The sequence below is a fragment of the Sprattus sprattus genome (genome assembly GCF_963457725.1).
Source record: "Sprattus sprattus genome assembly, chromosome: 21".
NCBI lineage: Eukaryota > Metazoa > Chordata > Actinopteri > Clupeiformes > Clupeidae > Sprattus > Sprattus sprattus.
The window spans coordinates 11,250,384-11,269,019 of NC_137919.1; the positions used below are offsets into that span (position 1 = coordinate 11,250,384).

Consider the following 18,636-nt stretch of genomic DNA (forward strand, 5'->3'; position numbering starts at 1 on the left):
GGGAATTAAACTGCGTGCACACACTCACAGACACGTCGTATTCTTATCAGTGTCGTGAGAGCTGAGGCGTGTGTACACACACACACACCCACATGCTCCCTAACTGAATGCAGAGCCATGTAATGATATATGCTGTACAGCACTCTGTCTTCACTCCAAAGCACAGTGCAGTACTTACAGGTTTGGGGTGGAAGGACCAGCAGCACAGCTCACAAAAAGAGGGGGGGTCTCTATGTGCACTGGGACAGAAAGAGAGGGGGGGGGGTCTCTATGTGCACTAGGACAGAAAGAGAGAGGAGGGGGTGTCTCTATGAGCACTGAGACAGACAGAAAGAGAGGGGGGGTCTCTATGAGCACTGGGACAGAAAGAGAGGGGGGGGATCTCTGAGCGCCAGGACAGAAAGAGAGAGGGGGGGTCTCTATGACACTGGGACAGAAAGAGAGAGGGGGGTCTCTATGACACTGGGACAGTGTGGCACAGAAAGAGGGGGGGGGGGGGTCTCTATGAGCACTGAGACAGAACGAGACGGAGGGAGTCTCTCTGAGCACTAAGACAGAAAGAGAGAGGGGGGGGGGTCTCTGAGCACTGGGACAGAAAGAGAGCGGGGGGGTCTCTATGACACTGGGACAGTGTGCGACAGAAAGCTTCAGCAAGACATTAATATTCAGGGTTTGCATTGGTGACAAAGTTGATCAAACCTCGTAGCATATGGAAGAAGCAGAGCAAAGCATGTTACCGTGAAAAGAATACCCCAGGTGAAGACAGGTGTGGAGTAGCTTATAGGGAACCACCATGATCTTCAGAATGACATGAATGTGAGCAGACAGAGGCAGCAGACTCTGAAGTACTACACTCTATCTTTTAGAACCCTCAACATTAACAGACTCTGACGTACTACACTCTATCTTTTAGAACCCTCAACATTAACAGACTCTGACGTACTACACTCTATCTTTTAGAACCCTCAACATTAACAGACTCTGACGTACTACACTCTATCTTTTAGAACCCTCAACATAAACAGACTCTGAAGTACTACACTATCTTTTAGAACCCTCAACATAAACAGACTCTGACGTACTACACTCTATCTTTTAGAACCCTCAACATAAACAGACTCTGAAGTACTACACTCTATCTTTTAGAACCCTCAACATAAACAGACTCTGAAGTACTACACTCTATCTTTTAGAACCCTCAACATAAACAGACTCTGAAGTACTACACTCTATCTTTTAGAACCCTCAACATAAACAGACTCTGAAGTACTACACTCTATCTTTTAGAACCCTCAACATAAACAGACTCTGAAGTACTACACTCTATCTTTTAGAACCCTCAACATAAACAGCATGCAGGAGGCACCAGAGGATGAGTTCTCCTGTGCGTGTATCGCTTGTGAAGCCTTCATCCACAATTCCACATCTATGCAGCAGTTTCAGGCCACAGCCTAATGAACGTGGATGAAAAATAAAGACCATTCTCCTGTGTGTGTGTGAGGGAGAGAGGAGGAGGAGAGACAGAGAGTCAGAGCTATGCAGCACAGTGGAGTTTGTGTGTGAGTGCTGCAGGTGGTGTGTGGGTGTGTAAGTATCCTTCTGTCACAACACCCTCTTTTTCGCCCTTCCTCCTACAAGCTCTAACCATCCACCCGTCTGTGTGCCAACCTGTCTCCCTAGGCCCTGATCTCTTCTTTTGGCTCCCACTCTAATTGACATAACCTTTCTTGCCGTGGAAAATATAGACTTACTCATACTGCTAACGCCACACTCACTAAACCCCCCCCCCCACCCCCCACACACACACACACACACACACACACATCTCACTGTCTCTCTTTTCTTTATCATTACTTCCTATTGCTTTGTGGTGCTACTGCACTGTATCCGCCCCCCCACTATCTCTCTCTCGCCTGTCTGTTGCTGACGGTGTCATGATGCAGCGGATAGGAGATAAGCGCTCTGAGATGATCTCTCGGCTCGTCCCTCTCACAGGCTGTCCTCAGTCACGGCTGCGGCACTCTTTAAGTCTCTCACTTAACGATTCTGCAACATTTCACCCCGCGGCCATATGCAACATTTATGAGTAATCACTGCACCCTCAGAACAGAGTAGCGAATAGAATACTAAAACCATTCCAATGTCTGAAGAGAGACTCGGCGTTCCTACAGCTCATTCCCCCCCCTGTGACTTGTTAACTTTGTAGCTTTCTAAATTGGTCTAGTGTTATTGATAAACTTAAACTTATACTGCATTTTCAGTCTGGGCTTTGTTATTATTTTGCTCAGGAAAACACACACAAACACACACACACACACACACACACACACACACACACACACACACACCTCGCGAGGCGTAGAGTATGGGCATAAACTCTTTTTCAGGACCTTGGGTCCGGTGGCGATTATGAGTCCCTCATGACCCTCGTCGACGCTGATTTAAGGTTACTTCTGTGAAGTTAACACCTTTTCTACGCATCAGACGTTGGCTGTCCAAGGTCCATGTCGCTGTCCCGGGTCCTGAAATGACGTTTTCTCAAGTCAGGACTGTTTGTGCAACTGATTCAGACAATGTTATCTTTAAGCCAAAGCAATGCCATGATCACATGTATAACATGTATGTGGATCTACGCCTTATTTACCCCACTATGCAATGTGATGACTGCACACTTAGCTATGTTATGGACAGGAATAAAACATTACTCCCATATGCTCAGAAGCGTTGTTATTGGTGCTGCGTGCACAGCGAGTCGACAATCGACTGTGTAGCTCAGCAATCGCTGTTCTTCGATGCTTAAATAAATAATGAAATCGGCCGAAGAGAGCTGCGGCTGATTTGCTGATGTCAGGACTCTAGTGCAGCATTTCATGTACTGGGCGGATACCCGACGGCTTGCTAAGACGCTCTCTCCCCAACTCTCACACATGCCAACCCGGCAGACGCGATGCTGTCCACCGCCAGACGCTGCGCTTTTACAAGCGTGTTGATTTTGTACCTGTGCTCGCAGGTCGATTTGAAACGGGTTTTTAGGTGTCCTTCGACATGCACCTGTTCGAAGGAGTCCATTATCTGTGTCGGCTCCAACTATGTGCCCCGGATCAGTCCAAACGACATCAATTCACTGTGAGTAAAACAACCTCTTCGTTAAAACGGGCTAGCCCTCTCAGAACGGACAGCTACTGAGATGTTTGTGTAAGACAGTGACTTACCTGTAATGACTGAACGCTTCTGTATTCACCGTGATAGAAGACATATTTGAGTATGCGTATGGTATATTGCCACTCTCCCATACTGATGCCTGTATGCCTTTGGTGTAAGTGTATTTGGTTCTCGTGTTGATGGGGTACGACGAGGCTTCTCTGCGACGTAGCGCAGCGGCTCCTACTGTGGCAGTGTGGACACTAGCCTTGTTTACTGTGCTCACTTCACAGGAGCATCGTCAACGGTACCTTCTCCGAGGTCAAAGAAGCGATGTTCGCACTCATGCCCTCTCTGCAGCTGCTGTGAGTGAAAACACACACACACACACACACACACACACACACACACACACACACACTCTCTCTCTCACACACACGCATGCAAAAACGCACAAACAGAGAGAAATAGAGAGGGGGAGAGATCGCATGTCCGCTGACTCCAACATCACGGACACAGAATGGATTTACATGTTTTGTTGGCTGACACTGATATGTCTCATAAGAAACACAACCTCAGTCTGAAAGACACACACACGCACACGAACACGCACACACACACACACACACACACACACACACACACACACACACACACACACACACACACACACACACACACACACACACACACACACACACACACACACACACACACACACACACAGTCACACACTCAGTCTGAAAGACACTAACCAGCTGACTGAAGTTAGCCTAATGTGAGACATACACGAGGTGAACACACACACACACACACACACACACACACACACACACACACACACACACACACACACACACACACACACACACGCACACAAACACACTCTCTCACACGCACACACACACACGTAATGATATGAACAAACAAGGATTTGGTTATTTTCAGTTAAGCCTATGACCATCAGCGAGATAGCGCATGCACAGTGTAAGACTAGCTGTGAACTGATGAAGTTGCATGGTTCCTGTTCTAAAGTAATAGATAAAGAACATTTTCTTCAAGTTACCTAATGATGTACTGTTTATTGAAAACCCACAATATTCCTAAATTTCCCTCGAGATTAATAAAGTATCCATCTATCTATCTATCTATCTAATACAAACATAACACACATACACACAGGATAGGGTCCAACCCAGCCCTACTGAAAGTCTCTACTCAGGTTGCCTGTTTTACTCCGGTATTGATTCCGATGAAAAGGAGCTTTTCCCCACAGTGAGTAGGCCTGTGCAGTAAGCGTACTAGCAGCAGAATCCCCTCATAACTATAAATAGAGACATGATGAAATAGGATAGGATTAATCCCCCTGGCATGCAGCGGTGGAAAACCTGAAGATGTTAAAGTCATCCAAATTGTGAAGAGAAGTTTTTTTTAATGCTCCACAAGATACTCCCTGAATGTGATTCACTCTTGTCAACCTCTGTGTCATCCTTTATTAACCACCAGCTTAACACACCTGGAACTGGAGCACACCTGGTCCTAGACTGACACTGATCCAGTTATGATCTTGCTCTAGTCTGACCCGGATCCAGTTCTGATTTGACCCAGATCCACCTGTGTCTCATAACGTCCCCAGAGATCAGGTCACCTGTGTCTCATAACGTCCCCAGAGATCAGCTCACCTGTGTCTCATAACGTCCCCAGAGATCAGGTCACCTGTGTCTCATAACGTCCCCAGAGATCAGGTCACCTGTGTCTCATAACGTCCCCAGAGATCAGGTCACCTGTGTCTCATAACGTCCCCAGAGATCAGCTCACCTGTGTCTCATAACGTCCCCAGAGATCAGGTCACCTGTGTCTCATAACGTCCCCAGAGATCAGCTCACCTGTGTCTCATAACGTCCCCAGAGATCAGGTCACCTGTGTCTCATAACGTCCCCAGAGATCAGGTCACCTGTGTCTCATAACGTCCCCAGAGATCAAGTCACCTGTGTCTCATAACGTCCCCAGAGATCAAGTCACCTGTGTCTCATAACGTCCCCAGAGCTTAATTACGGCGTGTCCCTCTCTGAACTGCACACGTCTGCACATCGTCTGGAGAAATTATACTCTTCAAAGTGTCCTGCTTGCAGATGTAAATGTGAAACTCAAACTGACATTACCTAATCAAATGACCTTACTGGACTCTGTGTGTGTGAATATATATATATGTGTGTGTGTGTGTGTGTGTGTGTGTGTGTGTGTGTATGTGTTTATGTGTATGTGTTTATGTGTGTGTGTGTGTGTGTGTGTGTGTGTGTGTGTGTGTGTGTGTGTATGTGTTTATGTGTATGTGTTTATGTGTGTGTGTGTGTGTGTTTGTGTGTGTGTGTGTGTGTGTGTGTGTGTGTATGTGTGTGTGTGTTGTGCAGGCTGCTGAACTCTAACGCCCTCACTACCATACGAGATGATGCCTTCTCTGGCCTTCCTCACCTGGAGTACCTGTGAGTAGCCCACACACACACCCTATCTCTTTTTCTTTTCCTGTCTCTCCACCTAAAGCCCAAAGGATCAGGGTTATTGTCGCAAACTGAAACGCAAAACTAAGATGAAAACTAATGGTTTATAAACTTAAATAACATCATTCACCTGGAGAAAATGTTAAACTTAACCAAAACAAACCTAATAATGATTGTTGAAAAAAACTAACAAATAAATATGAAATAAGAACACTAAAAACATTTGTTTGACGTTATTAATTCAGGATCCATCAAGGGCGTTGCCCTCCCATAAATATGTGCAGTCAAGCCTTATGACGGCGATATAGCGTGTCAGGAGGGTAACTAGTGAAAGCGTTATTGTTAAGTCAAGATGTCAGGTATGTAAGGGAGGAAACGTGTGACTTCTATCTGGGACTATTTACACCAAATAAATATGAAATAATAAAAAATAATTGTCGTTATTGTTTCATGATCCTTTAAGGGTGGACTATTATGAATAATTTTATAGTGAAAGCAGTACAAATGTATGCACTGTAAGTTCACATAACAGCATCTGTGGCGTAGATGTCGAGCTGGCACAACTCAATATTGCAGCAGGGAACTAATTCTGATCTGTGCACCATCCGAAAAGAGGCTGATGTTCTAGTGATAATGCCTGTCTGCTTCAGCGGAAAGGCCATTCAGCAGTTTTAGATGTTTAAAGACATACCTGAGGAACATGACAGAGACATAATAATAACACAATGTCTCTAATAACAGGATGTTTAAAGACAAGGCTACCCGAAGCTGTCGTTTCCCGATCCTCTCCCCACCTCTACACTCCTCCTCACTTCCTGTCCGAAATACTTCACTGTCCTTTCCAAATAAAGCTTAAAAGCCCATAAGTAAGGCTGAATTTATTTACTCAAAACTATGGCAAAATGAGAGCCAACTCATGTTTTGGCTGGAGCAGTCTATTAAACATTATCCTATTATATAACGTATCATTCTACAGTCTGGGATCGCTCCACCCGGTTTGGTCTATTATGATGTCACGTGATGAGCTGAACCATGTGGCCAACCAACTGCCGGCAAGTTGATAAATTAAACTCTTTCCAAAACCAGTTGGTAGCAGGGCGAGAACGTGTTTCCCGGAAAGAAAAGCTTTCAGTGCCTCATTTTGTTCACGTTTTAGCTCTGAAATTCCGTCTAAATTAGCGAGAACAGACTAAATCGCCTGCTCGATTAAGCTAGACCTTGTTTCGGCTTCCGTGTCGGCCATGTTTATGATAATGAGAAGCCTTCTCGCTGGGGCGCATATGGAAGGGACCAATCAGCGCGCTCGGTCATGTTCTGAAGAATATCCAAATTCCAGACCAAACCGGGTGGAGCGATCCCAGACCGTTTTTTGTTCAGCGAGAAAGCAGCAACCAATGGAGCGCGTACAAAACGGATGGCACCTAGGCTACATTAAACTACCATAAAGAGTGATAAGTTATATAATAAGATAATGTTTCAATCAACTTATTCTTCTATCATTCACTTCTGTTTACGTCAATAGATGGAATCTCTATGGACAGTTCGTCCCATCGTGTTTTCCTAACCACTTTTCCTTGACCTTGATGGAAAATGTCTTGAGGTCAAGGAAAAACATCTACAGTCCTAAGAGAATCCGACTGCACTTCCATTAGACTTTGTAATAATGTGAAGGCGGATGTTATTTCACATACACTCGGCTACGTAAGAATGTTAAGGCGGATGTTATTGCACTTCCACTAGGCTACGTAATAATGTCATTATGTTGTTGTTGTTGCTGCTGCAAGGAATTGTGTCTTAATCTCCTCTCCTTTCGCAAACGATTGACCAGTGTACCATATGCTAAAGGAGATAAGAAAGGAAGCACTGAAGCACCTTTCCTAAGCATTTAGAGAATTCAAACAGCTCTTATCATGGGTGCCACTTACAGAATTCTGGGTCATTTCACTAATTTTCACTTCCTAAGCAAAACAGACTGTTCGACTGCAGTGTGTGTTTATCGTAAAAAAGAGTTGCTGCCACTTAGGTTGTGTGTGGCACAACGCCTAGAGCACTACTGGAGCAAAACTTCCTTGAGTGCTTAACCTACCATGAATAAGAATCCTACTGGTGCCCGTGGTGGCATATTGTTTGCTAAAAGCAAATGGCTGAAGTGTTGAATTGTGTTTTTGCCTTTAATTTGTAGGCCTGTTGAAGGTGGAGTCTGTGATTCTAAACCCAGCAAATTGCTCCTCCTTAACATTCTTACTTAGAACATCTAAAGACTCAGATGACCTCATGACCTAACGTTCTAAAGACAGTGTTTCTCCTCTGGTCCTTCTGCAGGTTTATAGAGAACAACAAGCTGGAGACTGCGTCCCGATACACCTTTAGAGGCCTCAGAGACCTCACTCATCTGTAAGTGTTTGCCTACCAACCTGTATGTGTGCGTGTGTTTGTGTGCTTGCCAACCTGCATGTGTGTATGTGTGTGTGTGTGTGTGTGTGTGTGTGTGTGTGTGTTTGTGTGTGCTTACCAACCTGTATGTGTGTGTGTGTGTGTGTGTGTGTGTGTGTGTGTGTGTGTGTGTGCTTACCAACCGGTATGTGTGTGTTTGTGTGTGCTTACCAACCTGTATGTGTGTGTGTGTGTCTTTGTATGCTTATCTACCTTTCCCAACAATTAAACCACCAGATCAACTAATCAAACAATCCCTGTTCATGCGCAGTCCAACCCCACTAATCAAGCAATTAGTTTGGACATCTGTGTGTGTGTGTGTCCTTCTGTCAATCAATCAGTCTGTCTCCATGGAGCTGACTGGAATCTGCTGTCCTCTCTCAGGTCACTGGCGAACAACAACATCAAGGCGTTGCCAAGGGATCTGTTCAGTGACCTGGACTCTCTGATCGAGCTGTAAGTCTGAGTCCTTCCCTTCCCCTCCTCTGTTTGTCTCTCATCTTCACACTAACCCATCATTAACGATACAACACTGTCTGTTCTAATCTTCACACTAGCACACTAACCCAACACAACACCGTCAGCTCTCATCTTACACTGGGAGCCCCCATAAGGATCTATACCCTACTTACTCTGCCGGTGACTTTGGATGAGAGCTCTTGCTAAAATAATGAAACGTAAATGCAGTGACCTGTGTAAGGGGTGAGGGTTTTAGCTTGACCCTTGTGTGTTGTTTGTGGCGCCCCCCTGTGGCAGAGACCTGCGTGGCAACGAGTTTGAGTGTGACTGCCGTGCCAAGTGGCTAATGCAGTGGCTGCGCAGCACCAATGCCACCGTGTCTGACATCTACTGCGCCGGCCCTGATGACATGAAGGGCAAAAGGCTCAATGATATGGCCAGCATGCACAATGAGTGCATGTCCACAGGTAAGAGTGTGTCTGTTTGTGTGTATATGTGTGTGTGTGAGAGTGTGTTGTGTGTGTCTGTGTGTGTGAGTCTGTGTGTGTGTGTGTGTTGATCTGGGTCTTGTTTGGTGGGGAATTAGCTGTTATGTCCAAACCATGTGTCCTGTGTTCAGACTTCGTCCTCCACCAGTCGGTTCAGTCTGAGTCTCTGTCTGTGGACACCTTCTCCTTCAAGAACGACGTTTATGTGGCCATCGCGGCGCCCAACACTGAGAGCTGTATGGTTCTTCAGTGGGACCACATTGAGATGTACTTCAGGAGCTACGACAACATCACAGGTAGGCTAGCGTCATGAGCTACGACAACAGCACAGGTAGGCTAGCGTCAGGAGCTACAACAGCACAGGTAGGCTAGCGTCAGGAGCTACAACAACACAGGTAGGCTAGCGTCAGGAGCTTCAACAGCACAGGTAGGCTAGCGTCAGGAGCTTCAACAGCACAGGTAGGCTAGGGTCAGGAACTACAACAGCACAGGTAGGCTAGCGTCAGGAGCTTCAACAGCACAGGTAGGCTAGCGTCAGGAGCTTCAACAGCACAGGTAGGCTAGGGTCAGGAACTACAACAGCACAGGTAGGCTAGCGTCAGGAGCTTCAACAGCACAGGTAGGCTATGGTCAGGAACTACAACAGCACAGGTAGGCTAGCGTCAGGAGCTACAACATGACAGGTAGGCTAGCGTCAGGAGCTGTGACAACATCACAAGTAGGCTAGCGTCAAGAGCTACGACAACATCACAGGTACACTAGCGTCAGGAGCTACAACATCACAGGTAGGCTAGTGTCAAGAGCTGTGACAACATGACAGGTAGGCTAGCATCAGGAGCTACAACATCATCACAGGTAGGCTAGCGTCAGGAGCTACGACATCATCACAGGTAGGCTAGCGTCAAGAGCTACGACATCACAGGTAGACTAGCATCAGGAGCTATGACATCATCACAGGTAGGCTAGCGTCAGGTGCTACAACATCACAGGTTGGCTAGCGTCAGGAGCTACGACATCATCACAGGAAGGCTAGCGTCAGGAGCTACAACATCACAGGTAGACCAGCGCCAGGAGCTACAACAACATTACAGGTAGGCTAGCGTTAGGAGCTACAACATCACAGATAGGCTAGCGTCAGGAGCTACAACATCATCACAGGTAGGCTAGCGTCAGGAGCTACGACATCATCACAGGTTGGCTAGCGTCAGGAGCTACAACTTCACAGGTAGGCTACCAAAAAACTAGCTACAACAACACAGGTAGGCTAGCGTCAGGAGCTACAACATCACAGATTGGCTAGCTAAAACTAGCTGTCAACTTGTTCCCTTCAAGATATTAACAAGCAGTTCCCAGACACACACTCGTAATCTACTGTGAAACCACATTGTTTTCATGAAGTGTAGACCAACAGAAATCTGAACAGCAACCATAGATGGTCAGTTATTATGAATATTCACACAATGTTGACGCGGTGCTAACTGCACGTGCCCGTCCCCTCAGGCCAGTCCATCGTCGGGTGCAAGTCGATCATCATCCAGGACCAGGTGTTTGTTATCGTGGCACAACTCTTTGGCGGCTCACACATCTATAAGTTCGATGAGGACCAGAGTCGCTTTATCAAGTTCCAGGACATCGAGGTGTCCAAGATCTCCAAGCCCAACGACATTGAGACCTTCCAGATGGCGGGCGACTGGTTCTTTGTCATCGCGGATAGCTCCAAGGCCGGACTGTCCACACTCTACCGCTGGAGCGATAAGGGTTTCTACTCACACCAGTCCCTCCACGAGTGGTTCCGTGACACGGATGCTGAGTTTGTGAACCTGGACGGGAAGGCCCACCTGATTCTTGCCAGTCGATCACAGGTACGTGCGGAGGGGCTCATCCTTCCTGAGTATGTGTGTGTGTGACTCCTCTCCTCCCTCCTAAGTGTGTGACTCCTCTCCTCCCTCCTGAGTATGTGTGTGTGTGACTCCTTTCATCCTCCTGAGTATGTGTGTGTGTGACTCCTCTCGTCCTCCTGAGTTTGTGTGTGTGTGACTCCTCTCGTCCCCCCTGAGTATGTGTGTGTGTGACTCCTTTCATCCTTCCTAAGTGTGAGACTCCTCTCCTCCCTCCTAAGTGTGTGACTCCTCTCCTCCCTCCTGAGTATGTGTGTGTGTGTGACTCCTCTCCTCTCTTCCAAGTGTCTTACTCCTCCACTCCCTCCTGAGTATGTGTGTGTGTGACCCCTCTCGTCCTCCTGAGTATGTGTGTGTGTGACCCCTCTCGTCCTCCTGAGTATGTGTGTGTGTGACTTCTCTCGTCCTCCTGAGTATGTGTGTGTGTGACTCCTCTCATCCTCCTGAGTATGTGTGTGTGTGACTCCTCTCCTCTCTCCTAAGTGTGTGACTCCTCTCCTCCCTCCTGAGTATTTGTGTTTGTGACTCCTCTCCTCCCTCCTCAGGTGCCGGTCATCTACCAGTGGAACCGTGGCTCCCAGCGCTTCGTGCTGCAGGGGGAAATCCCCAACATGGAGGACGTGGTGGCGGTGAAGGCGTTCCACGTGGACGAGGCCCTCTTCCTGGCCATGACGCGCTACATCGGAGACTCCAAGGTGCTCCGCTGGACGGCGCCCAAGCAGTTCACAGAGGTGCAGGCCCTGCCGTCGCGGGGCGCCATGACGCTGCAGCCGTTCAGCTTCAAGCGCCGCCACTACCTGGCGCTTGGAAGCGACTACACCTTCTCGCGCATCTACGTCTGGGATGCCGACAGCGGATTGTTCCGGCGCTTTAAGGAGGCCTACATCCAGGCGCCGCGCTCCTTCACCGCTGTTTCCACCGACCGCCGAGACTTCCTGTTCGCCTCCAGCTTCAAGGGCAGCACACAGATCTTCGAACACATCCTCATCGATCTCAGCCTGTGAAGATCACTGATCACTACACTGCACACAGATCTACGACCTACGCCTGCTATCACCCCACTCCTCTCATACCCCGCCCCTGCTATCACCCCACATCACCCCGCGCCTGTCATACCCCTGCTATCACCCCACATCACCCCTCTCATACTGTACCCACTCTGCACCACACCCAAATATCTTGCCCTGGTCCCCTACGCCAATCCTCTGCCAAACACCAGCATCAGTCTTCCAGTCCCCCAGCTGCTGTCGAGCCTGTGTGCCGGAGCACAGCTTGACCACAGTCGCACGGAGTCCACATCACAGGGTTGCTTTCGCAGTTAAACAAATAGGATGCAATACAAGCAGTGAGGGACTTGTGAATCTATTCTCTCTTAAGTCCTTTGCAGAAATGAGGTTGGGCAGCATTTACATTTTGTGAAATTTCTGTGCTTCAGATTAGGCTGTGGACTCATAATAATGGCCTGTTAGTTATAGGTCATGATAGGTGTCTCTAATGACTTCCTGCCTTGATAAAGGGAGGCGTAAGTTAACCCAAAAGTAACAAATCTTTTCACCATCTGCTGTTATATGTAAAAGTTTAGGTATTAGGAATGAAATCATTAAGTTTTTTTGGTAAATACAACCAGTGCATCAAATTGGCATGAAAATGAGCATTACGTTTTATTTCATGAACTCGTTAAAAGCTAGAGAGGATGAAAGAGGAGATGTGGGATGTACCCAGGGGTGTCCAGACTTATGCCTATAACTGGACCAATGCTAGTCTCCCTTTACACTCTTCTCCCCCTCAGCTAATCTCACACACACTCTTCTGAGCAGCACACACACACACACACACACACACACACACACCTCTCCCCCCTGAGCTAATCTCTTCACCTACATAACGGAGGTCTCTCTGCTCACTCTGCTCACACACACACTCTTCTGCTGCCCTCTGCTGGCGACAGGAGCAGTGGATAGTTACAGAGTGTGTGTGTGTCTTTTTGAGGAGGGCCGGCCCTTTAATGCAATACACACACTGTACTTCAGACCTCATGGGACATCCTGTCTTTTTTGGCCTATAGTCATCTACATCCTTTCTTTATAAACCTATGGTCACCTACATCCTGTCTTAATCAGCCTATGGTCATCTACATCCTGTCTTATTCAGCCTATGGTCATCTACATCCTGTCTTATTCAGCCTATGGTCATCTACATCCTGTCTTCATCAGCCTATGGTCATCTACATCCTGTCTTATTCAGCCTATGGTCATCTACATCCCGTCTTCATCAGCCTATGGTCACCTACATCCTGTCTTTATAAGCCTACACCTGCTTCTCTAATACTGACTGTCTTTCTCTCTCTCCCACACACACAAACACACAAACAAACAAACACAGACACAAACACACACACACACACACACACACACATACACACACACACACACACACACACACACACACACATGTCTGTGTCATTGGGCCCCTTTCCATTTCCAGATCATCATCTTCCCTTCTCACTTCGGTCGTGGGTTTAGCATTCTATTCAAATACTGTAAAAAGTAATAATAATAATAATAATACATTTGATTTAATGGTCCCTTTTATGGTACTCAAGGTTACCTTACATCGCATATGATCCATAATGCCACATGCAACAGTTAACACTAAAAACAACTAACAACAGAGCTTCAACTTCAGAATTGTTTATTCAGAGTTGCTTCATCTCTTTATTCAAAGATTGAAGGTTAACTTTAGCTCAACACTTTAGGTTAACACTAACTTTAGGTTAACACTAGAAACAGGCAACAGAGCCTAATTCAGCCATGATTTGAATTAGAATCAGAATTATATGAAAAACATGCTGATGAGCTTAGTGAGAATGCCAGTTAAAAAAAGGTGAGTTTTAAGAGCAATTTTAATATTGTAATGGGTTATGGAGTCCAGTGTGTGGATGTGAGGAAGAAGTGAGTTCCAGAGTTTGGATGCAGCATAGGAGAAGGCCCTGGTGATATTGATGATGGGTGTGTGTGTGTGTGTGTGTGTAAGTGTGGGTGAGTGTGTGTGTGTGTGTTTGTGTGTATGTGTGTGTGTGTATATATGTGTGTGTGTGTGTGTGTGTGTGTGTGTGTGTGTGTGTGTGTGTGTGTGTGTGTGTGTGTGTGTGTGTGTGTGTGTGTGTGTGCGTGCCTGTGTGTGTGCCGGTAGACCAGCTGATGAAGACCACAGGGAGTGAAAGGGAGTGTAGGTCTGAAGGAGGTCTATCTGGTAGGCAGGGGAATGATTATAGAGAGCTTTAAATGTCATTGATATGATATTAAAGTTGGGCCACAGGGAGCCAGTGTCATTGAATCAGCAGGGGAGTGACATGACTCACCATGCCATGACATGACATCATGGCATTCTGTATATGTACAAACTGTGTCCTGTCTGCAAGAGTGGGAAAACCACTGCTGAACAGTGCCACAGACTCCGATGCCAGTCAGACATGAGGAGCTGATGTGAAGGTGGCACTGAGGTCAAGGTAGAGAGTAGACCAGGATCAGTTGCATGGAGGAGGTCAATGGTGATCTTAACTAGGGCTGTTTCAATGCTGTGTTTCAGGCGAAACTCCAGATTGGGATGGCTCAAAGAGTTTATTGTTTAATTTGTTTATTGATTATTTGAGATTACTGTGCTGTGTGATCATTGAGCTTCCTAATTTCATGTTCCCTCTTACTTTATATATTGTTTAGAGTAGTTATTACTAAGCCTAAATTAGTTTGTAAGGTGTATTTTAGGTAGCTAACTTATTATTTGGTTGGTAAGTTATATTTTTGCCCCAGGCAACAGTCTCAAATGTCAGAAAACAGTCAGAAAATGAAATGAAATCTGAACTCTAACCATTATGACATCATCACTTGTATTGTCTATTGCCGTAGCAATGATGATGATGTTGACGATGATGACAGGGTTTTTGTGTACAATGCCTTATCTGCTATTTTGGGATAGGATCACACACACACACACACACACACACACACACACACAGACACACACACACAGACACACACACACACACACACACACACACACACACACACACACACACACACACCATTAGTGTACAGTACTTTTAGATCTACAGGTAAAGCTTTGAAAGCACAAACTTTTAAAAGCAAACCCTTACCAGGGCTTTTTCCCTGCAGTTACCTTTTCTTTCACACGCACGTATGATACACACACACAACACAAACATACGCTTTGTAGATGCCCTAACACTAATTTGCTAGATTATACCCATCAGGATCAGGCAAATAGGAGAAGAGGAACGTTTAGCATCTTCACTTCCAGTGGCCCCAGGAAGCAGCTGTCTCAGGAGTGGACCCCGCCAAAGCATGCCCTGCCATTTGGAATGCGCCCCCTCCCCTAAAGAACCTCATGGGCTCAGTGCACCACTAAGCCAGACATGCTAGAGGCTCTTTCTCAATGCAGGCTGTTTGTTTTCTAAGCCAAATGTATATACCGCCATAGCCGTTAGTTTCCTGTGCATTGAATGTTGAATTGTTTAAACTCCTTTTTGTTTGTTTGTTTGTTTAAATGAAACCCAATAAACAATTATGATTTGACTTGGCTTCATTTAAAGAGGGAGTTACAAACACGCCATTGACTTTTGTTCTTTGTTCATTAAGAGTTGTTTCATCTCTTTATTCAAAAATGGAAGTTAACTTTAGGTCGGTTTCGCAGGTATCAAGTGATTTGCAATGGAAAACCTCTAACGTGAACAACATCAGGGAGGCTTATTCTGGTTCCTGCAGAGCCTGAGGGCCATGAACCTGACACCGGTCAAATCAACCTCTGATGCTCAGACTACAGCCTGTAGTAGAAGAATATTTCTGGGGAAGTTTCCCAGCATGTAACATTTAGCAAACAGTAAATAAATAATGAAGCAGGTTGTCTGCAGCTCAAAAAACATCTACTGATGAGGATGTATTTCTCTTTTCTCTCTCTCTCTCTGAAACCTAAAGAAGAGATACACAGAGTGCTAGAATGAGCTTCATGACTGTAATGGCCTCGATCTGTGACAGAAGGCTGTGATCAACTGGCTTTTTTCCTGTGGTCAGTTCACTAGTTACGTTTTTTTTTTAGAGGAACTAAACCTGTCCTTTCCTTTCAGTGGAACATCTTTCTGAAGAACTAAACCTGCCTGAAGCATTCTAATCTGTCTCTTTTTTAACTATAAGGTCTGGCCCTTTTCTCATCTCTCTTTACACTTCTGCTCACACTGAGGTCAACCTCAATAGTTTAATTTCAGTTTGTGTTTTTGTACCCTAGTATGTCTTAACCCTACAAGGGTACTTTTTCTTCATATTCTTTAACGTTTCTATTGTAAGGTAATTTGTACAGTTTTGTTTTTAGAATGGTCTAGATATCTTCATTACATACATGGTTTCAGCATAGAGAGATAACTGATGGTCTCATCAAACACTATTATGTGATGAGGTCAACCAGGTGAGTTCAGGGTTGATCTGAGCAGCCTACAACTTGAACATGAAATCAAACTGATGAACAAATCAATGTGATAAACAAAAAAATACAACTCAAATAAGAAAATAGTTTATTTGGTGACAGTGCTGACAATACATTGTGATTGTTCCTCCTGACTTCTTTTTTTTTTACTCTGACATACTCATGATATGTGTAATGTTACAGAAACAGTGATGTTTATTTTGCTTATCTCTTAGAGCTCTCTCTAGTGGTGAGGAAAGTTTAATTTAAACTCCAGTCTTAGAATCAGAATCAGGTTTTATCGGCCAAGTAAGTTTGCAAAAACAAGGAATTTGTCTTGGTAAAGTGGCTCTCAATGTGCTTACACAACATTTTCATTACAACACAATACAAAACAAACAGTGCAAAGGTCTAAGAAGTTTAAGAAAGTATATAAACCATGAATGATAGGAGTTAATGAAAACAACAAAGCAACAAACATGCAGATCCTTGTTTCATTATATTAAGCAAGATTTTCACATCATACTCCGGACAACACATCTGCTATTAATCAAGACATGTACAATTCACCTGATATAAATCTGTAGCTCACTGACACAACTGACACAGCGGCTCTATGCAACTGTACAAGCAAGCACATTTGAAGCAAGAATGCTGCATATGATATGACAGTGACTGTCTTACTATGGTGTGTTACCATGTGACCTCAATCTGATTGGAAAGATGAAGATGATGATGATGATAAAGAGCGATATGATGGAGAGTTTGACCTCTTACATTACATGTGTACCTGTCCAGGCCATTTAAAGACGGGCTTTGAATAGTTGAGAGTTGGCTTGGTTTTAGTTGACATGTTGAGAGCATGAGAGCATTAGAGTGAGTCTATGTTCCCCTCAGAGGTCAGAGGTCAGAGAGTGTTAGGTGGGGTCTGTCCTTCCTCATGAGAACACTGGGACACTGTGAGGTCACTGTTTCTGCTTCTGTGTTTCCTATTCATGACAGCAGGAAAACTGCTCTAAGATCACGTTTCAGAAGCCTCTTCATTATTATGGTTCAGAAGGTGACCACAGAATCATATTAGATTAAACAATTATCATTTGTCTCAATGTTGACATATAGTTAAAAGGTTTTGAAATCCAACTGGCAAAGTTGATAATAGAAATATACTATGCCTTCTCTTTTCAGTCCCACACAGTCATGTTCTCATAGACATCTTCATGGACAACAAATAATACTTCACAGAGGATGGAGGGCTGGGGGTCCTCACAGAGGATGGAGGGCTGGGGGTCTTCACGGAGGATGGAGGGCTGGGTGTCTTCACATAGGATGCAGAGTTGGGGGTCCTCCCAGAGGATGGTGCAAAGCTGGAGGGCTGGGAGTTCTCACAATATTGGTTTGGTTCTTTTTCATGCATACCAGTTGTTTTTACATACAGTACATATCATATCAAAATGGTTTTATCTGTGATGTGAGAACTGACTGTTGCAGCCATCTCTAACCATGTTCCTCATCTGTAATCAAGCACATTCTGTTCCATCTGAGCATCAACTGACCTGCAGGTGTCTTTAGTCACAGCCAATATGATAAACAACATTGTTTTCCACTAACAGGGATTCTTGTCTAAGTCAGATACAAGAAAACATGAATTAATTAATTGTATTCTTTTAATACGACAGAGAACAATAAGAACATGTAAATACATAAAGATATACTAATTTTACATGTGAATGTATTAAAGTACAGATATAAGAGAAAGTCACCATGTAAAATGTTTTTTTTTAAATTAAAGGTTTGCTTAAGATTATAACGTTGAATAAAGAGTAATAAGTAATCAGCAATACCTGAATTACTTTCAGTTAGTCTACATCAGATAAAACATTATGAAATAAAAAAGATTTGATGATGTTGAGCAATATTGTAATACTTGCAGAAACACATAAGCTAAGTGTCTGGCACCTAGTGGATGTTATGAGACTTGAACTCAACTTGTCGAGGCCATAGTCCTCACTGTGTCCTTTTTACACATACTTACATAAGTCATGTTATTGATGCCATAGTCCTCACTGTGTCCTTTCTATATGTACTTACATAAGTCATGTTATTCATGTCTGCTTTAGAATATATATTAAAAAAACAATATCCTTTTTTACAATAAATGCTGAAGAGAATGCTTTACAAATTTAAGAAAATCTATTCAGATCGCATACATTTAAAAACATATATACAGTTTACAAGAAGTTGCGTTTG

The 18,636-nt window shown here is 44.8% G+C and overlaps 1 protein-coding gene across 1 annotated transcript; it reads left to right on the forward strand.

The window, feature by feature from the left end:
• Positions 1-2,947: 2,947 nt before the first annotated feature.
• On the forward strand, positions 2,948-11,921 carry lgi2a (leucine-rich repeat LGI family, member 2a; the record flags this gene model as incomplete). Its single annotated transcript, XM_080859913.1, has 9 exons — positions 2,948-3,126; positions 3,435-3,506; positions 5,553-5,624; positions 7,962-8,033; positions 8,457-8,528; positions 8,829-8,998; positions 9,151-9,315; positions 10,520-10,881; positions 11,463-11,921. The coding sequence occupies 9 exons, from the start codon at positions 2,948-2,950 to the stop codon at positions 11,919-11,921; spliced, it is 1,623 nt and encodes a 540-aa protein (XP_080716039.1).
• Positions 11,922-18,636: the final 6,715 nt, after the last annotated feature.